The sequence below is a fragment of the Podarcis gaigeae genome (genome assembly GCF_964106915.1).
Source record: "Podarcis gaigeae genome assembly, chromosome: 17".
NCBI classification, from domain to species: domain Eukaryota; kingdom Metazoa; phylum Chordata; class Lepidosauria; order Squamata; family Lacertidae; genus Podarcis; species Podarcis gaigeae.
Window position 1 is genome coordinate 23,342,448 of NC_139694.1, and position 6,074 is coordinate 23,348,521.

At 45.2% G+C, this 6,074-nt stretch overlaps 1 protein-coding gene across 1 annotated transcript; it reads left to right on the forward strand.

The window, feature by feature from the left end:
- Positions 1-1,649: 1,649 nt before the first annotated feature.
- Positions 1,650-2,986, forward strand: LOC310835168 (transmembrane protein 138). The gene has a single exon (XM_083719968.1). It carries the CDS (start codon positions 2,089-2,091, stop codon positions 2,608-2,610), a length of 522 nt encoding a protein of 173 aa, XP_083576094.1. The 5' UTR covers positions 1,650-2,088; the 3' UTR covers positions 2,611-2,986.
- The last annotated feature ends 3,088 nt before the right edge of the window (positions 2,987-6,074 follow it).

The window sequence follows — 6,074 nt, forward strand, 5'->3', positions numbered from 1 at the left end:
GCTGAAGATCTCCACTCTACACTTGGCTGGAAAAAATTGCCCTGAACTATTCGTTTTCTTCTCTGCCTTTTCTAAAAACCAATTTTTAATGGGTTCATAATTAACACAATGCCACAGGGGTGTCCACAAATTGCATTCAACAAACGCACAGTCTGTATACTTAGGTACTACAAGTTCTTTCTATCGGATGTAAATCTTGTTAGAAAGCAAGCTGCACTTCCTGAAACAGGCACAGGGCATTCCTGGACTTGTTGCCAGCAAAAGAAAATGGCTTCAATGAAACGTATTAGAAGCATCACTGAAGCAATTCCCTTTTACTGGCAACGAGACCAGGAATGTCGTCTGTTTAAGGAAGTGCAACTTGCTTTCTAACAAAAGAACTGTGGCAGAAAGGGGAATGTAGCTCATTTCATTTTTCTGGCACAACTTCCCAATTTTTAAAAATCAAAGCACCAACATTTAAAACAAAAAATACCAATGCCTTTAAAGATCATAACTGCAGTTTGCAAATGCTTTATTTTCATTACAAACTTTATTGATTTATTTTATTAAAAGTATCCAGCTTACCTGAGGCACCTAGGTCATGCTGCAAAAATCTCAACAAGACATGCAGCTGGAATCTCATTCTTTCGCAAATACTTCTACTCACTGGACCTCTGCACGACATTTAACTAAACTTGAAAAAATCTGAAGAAATCAGGATACACTTGATGGATTGGCTGCAATATTTTCAGATAAATGATAGATTAAGCATGGATAGACTAGGAAAACAAAATAATATGACGCTGTGTGTAAAACAACAAAATAAGTAACAAGTTTAATCGGAAGTCAATTTTTTTATCTTTCCTCAATCTTCTTCTCTTTTTTCATCTCTTCTTTTCTTTCTTCTTTCATTATAGAAAATAGACATTGATACAAACTTGGATTGGTGCTGTATGTATTGTATTGTTGTGTATTGTTGTGTATTGTTAGGTACGGTGGATTGTTGTGTATGGTGGATTGTCATGTTAGTAATTGTTGTTTGTCAAATAAAGTATATTTCTTTAAAAAAAATAAAACTTTTAATAAGTTCTGTTCCCCACTTGAATTAAAAAACAAAAACATTAATAATAATAATAATAATAATAATAATAATAATAATAATAATAGACAGCTATTTGCCTCTGTGTTTTTACAGATGTGAAATATTTCATTAATTTTTTTCATCAAAAGGATAGTTTATCTGCATTTTTTGCATTATTAATGTTATGCTACAATAACACTGTTAATGCAATTTCATTATTTCTACTTCAATGAATGACAAACGGGAGGAAAAGTATATGTACTGCTTGCTTCTGTGTTTCCGCAAGCTTGAAAGCAACCAATCCTCTTCAAATTAAAGAATGGGGAGAAATGTTAACACTTCCATACACTTTTCACAAATCAGATTCCCCTTTCAGTTTCCGCAGACGGATTTCTTCATAAAGCTGATGCCTGAACCTCAACATGTCTTCTACATCTTTACAGCGAAGCATTTCCTCAACAGACAAGAGCTTAAAACCATTCAATTTAGAAGGCAGAAAGTTCATGCAGATACACAAAATTTAAAGGATTTCTTAAGTTATATGACAGTTTACCTAACCGTTTTTTGTGTGATTGATGATGGGAGTCCTGTGAAAACGTTAAGAACAACACTGGGGCCTAATTTGAATAGTAGAGTGCTGGGTATCTGGTGGGCGGGGCTTGTGTGTTTTGCTCTGGAATCAGCCCCTCCCTTCAGTGGGTGTTCCGTTATGTTCAGTTAAGACGGCTGCACCGTCTCCATAGGGACGGGCGGCGCCGGTGCCAGGGGAGGGCCGGGAGCAAAGAGCGTGAGCAGGCGTGGCAACGGGCTTTTCTCTCGGTGACCTGCAATGCCCCGTTGCTTAACACAGGGAGCGTGAGGTCGAGGGCGCTTGGGAGCCCACGGAACCAGGGCACATGTCTTGGCACCACAGACCCGGATCGAAACCTTGATCACCAACAAGATAAGGTTTGAGGTCTCTGCCCAAAGGGAGCTATGAATGATTGTGCTGGAGGAAAAAGCTTGTATCCCTCTGTTGTGTGAGCATGAGGTGTCCCTCTCATCTGGGCCCTGAGAAGATGCTCCAAACCAGCAACTATAGCCTGGTCCTTTCCTTTCAGTTCCTACTGCTGTTCTATGACCTCTTTGTCAACTCCTTCTCGGAGCTGCTGCGCATGGCGCCCGTCATCCAGCTTGTGCTTTTCATCATTCAGGATATTGCCATCCTCTTCAACATCATCATCATCTTCCTCATGTTCTTCAACACCTTCGTCTTCCAGGCTGGCCTGGTTAATCTTCTGTTCCAGAAATTTAAAGGGACCATTATCCTGTCAGCAGCATACCTTGCCTTGAGCATATCCTTCCACATCTGGGTCATGAACCTCCGCTGGAAAAATTCCAACTATTTTGTGTGGACAGATGGGCTGCAGACTCTCTTTGTTTTCCAGAGAACGGTGGCTGTGCTATACTACTACTTCTATAAGAGGACGTCTCTGCGCTTGGGAGATCCGCGTTTCTACCAGGACTCTCTTTGGCTACGGAAAGAGTTTGCGCAAGCGCACCGTTGACAGCTGCTTCTGGATCATTTGGCGCTGAGGCCAGCTTGCTAGAATGTCCACAGAGATTTTACCAGTGTCTTGCAAGTTCCCCTCCTCCCGCTACAATTTGTCTCCTGCAGTCAAGTTCTAAATCTCATGTGGTCAAATGACTTCATCCCGTTCCTAGATTCACTCACATTGAGAAGCATATAGTGGCAAGAAGGGTACCCACAAAAGAGCAGTTTCATACACGCCTAGTCTCCAAGCTCTCCACAATCCTCCTGTCAGTTCAGCAAACTGCACTCTGGATGTGGCAGCAACCTTACTGAGGAACGATTTGAAGAGCCAAACAGATCTGGCTGAGAACCCCCACTGAGTAGCAATGCTGCCTTTTCCTCCTTGAGAATATTTCAGCATTTTCATTCATATGTTCAGTTAAGAATGTCAGTTAAGAAGGAACAACTGCCTCTTCTTGCCTCAGGTTTGCCTCAGGTTGTATTTAGCTTCTCTCAACATGTTATTTTGTTACAGCTTTCTTCATTATTAAAGCTTAGTTTACATTTACGTGAGTCACTTAATTTTTCTCATAGAAGAATGCATCTCTGGGTTATCTGTGGGGCCTGCCTGGTGTTTTTACATGAGTAGAATGTGTGCTTTTATTTAAAATGCATCTCTGGGTTATTTGTGGGGCATAGAAATTTGTTCATTAATTTTTTTTTCAAAATATAGTCCGGTCTGAGGGACAGTGGTCTGAGGGACAGTGGACCGGCCCCCTGCTGAAAAAGTTTGCTGACCCCTGGGAGAAAGGTTATGGTGAACTATCTATAGCTGAATGTCCAATTATTATTTTTTATATAAAATGCTGTGTAGATGCTATGATGTGTACAATGAAGGCGGGGTCATGATTATGCTGTCTAGACTCACTCTGCACATGCCCCAGAACCCCTGACCAGAATCCACAGGAAGATGCAATTCTGAGCATGCCATGTCAAACCTTCAAGTAATAAGATGCTATTATATCTGTGAAACATCAGGAACAAATGATTTTACTTCCTGTAGATCATTTTGGACCCGAAAAAAACGTCAGTTGATGCCTTTCCTCTTCAATATTCCAACTCTGCGATTCTATGATCTATGCTTTTTGGTACTACAAGTCAGTGACTCTGCATACAGAATCAGGTGATATTACAATGGCCCGCCAACCAAGGCCTCCCCCCAGGCTGAGAAGGTGGCAAAGGCGGAAAAGGCTGCCGGGAGCATGGAAAATGGCAGCCGTCCAGGCTGCCGAAGCTTTCCCTCCCCTAAGCTGAGTATGTAGGTGAAGGAGGCAACGCGAACCCCCCTCACCGGCTCCCTGGCCGAGGTGGTGAAGGGGGAAAGGAAGGTCGTGTGATCCGGCACAAGAACACACCCAGCGGCACAACAATCACCACCAGGGGCATGGGAAATGGAGAAAGGGAGGCTGTGTTGAAGAACGGGGGTAAGGAAGGTGTCACAGCTCCTTGCAAGGAGCGCAATGGGGAGAAGGAGCCATGGAAGAGGAAGTGATGGGACCCCAACGTAGTCGAAGCAGGAATCCATAGATCTTCCCTTCTCCCTGAAGCTCCAGAGCCGACTGCATGCTTGCTGATGGCTTCACCCCCTATTTATACGTCAAAGCGGACCAATGGGAAGCCTGCCCATTCAGGTCCGCTAGGCTGGCACCGCCTCCAAGCAAGCCACTGATAGGTTTAACTGGGGTTTGTCGGGAACCCCAAACAACTAAGGTGACAGGGAGGCCACCCAGCTGGTGAGTCCCATGTGGCTTGGGGGTGCTGCACGCAGTCCCACAAAGGGCGCCCACAAAGATAGGTGTGAGAGTTCATTATTGCACCTATACCACACACTTTCTTTCGGAAGCTCAAGGAGGTTTTCGCCCGCCCACTTTGTAGAGTTCCGTTTGAGAAGTTTGATCTGAGCTGCCGCTTCAATTTGCTGACGGGAAACCCTGGTGGGGCTGGTCTTGAATGCACTTCCATAGGATTTGGCGTGTGTTCTGGAGCAGCCATGGTTTCCTTTCACTGCCCAGTTATTTCTACTGTCTTTCTCCCCCACATCACAATGAGAATGTATTCTGCAAAGCTCTCATGGAGTTTCCAACCCACCAACCCACAACTAAATATATAGTGGGGCTGGGCCATGGCTAAGATTACGTATCTAAACTGTAATACGGAAGGGGGGCATGCATGTCAAACCCCTTTCCACCAACCATCAGAGGGTTTGAGGCGATGACCTCGGGGGCACCCGGCCCTACATGAACCCTTCAGCCCCTCCCCCCCCCCAGTTTGCATAAGCACCACACATAACCCCAAGACCCATGAATAAAAGTGCCTTTTCCCCTTCCTACACCCGTTCATTTCAATGAATAGACCGGGCGACATAAATTCAAGCGCCTTATTCCTCCCTCCCACCCGATTATTTTCATTGGTAGACCGTACGATGTAGTATTATGTATCTTATGAACAAACAAGCCTATTTGCGTACTGGAGAGTCCTGCCCAATCAAAATAATGCATTCGGCTTGCAGATTAGCTCAGCTCGAGCTCTTGCACGCCTCATTTACCCTTTGACAAGCTACTGACGGCTCCCCGCTGCGGGAACAATGGAACTGAAACCCCGTAAACCTTTTGCTACAATGTATCTAATTATTTCCGAATTGGACTGTCGCTACCTAAATGGACTAAAAATATATAGAAATTTGTAGAAAATCGCTAGTACCTCCAATTTTCTTGCTCAACGCCTACCTGCTCAATTTCCTCCAGACTTCAAGCCTGCTCCAGTGCCCTCAAGCGGGAGGTCATGTACACTCAGTAAGATCCTTAATCATGCCTAATCGTCCAGCCTGGCCCTTCCTCCGGGCACTGCCGGGTGACAGACTATGCAAACTAGGACCCCATTGTTCTCTCAATTCTGGTACTCAGGAGGTACTTATCTATACATGTTCTGACTCTGCATATTCCCCTTCCCTCCTGGATATGTTAATCCCGGGTAACCCACCCCTTTCCTGATGTAATCATGATGTAACTGTGATGTGTTGATGATGCTTTTGCACTGTATCATGGGTAATGGTGGGAAGTTTTAAAAGTTCATGTCACCCCATTCTCGGGGTTCAATCTTGCCTTGAACCTGTTGTGCGATAAACTTCGATCTTCGCCTCCTTGCTCCTGTCTCCGGCTGCGCTCCTTTGTTCCGCAGGGACCCGCGAACTCAGTCCGACGAGCTAGGTGGTAGAGCAGCCACGCACCTATATTTCACCCTAACATTTGGCGCCCAACGTGGGGCGGCGGTTCTCCTGTGTTGCTGACCGGGGGGCCCAAAGTCTTCAGCCGGCACCAGGCCGTTTTACCTGGAAAGACCCCTCCAGACCTCCGGCCATCTTCCGGGTGGTAATCAGCCAGCCTCAGGAGTTCCGCCAGGGAGCAAAGAGATCCAGCCGGCTTATTCAACGATCCCGGG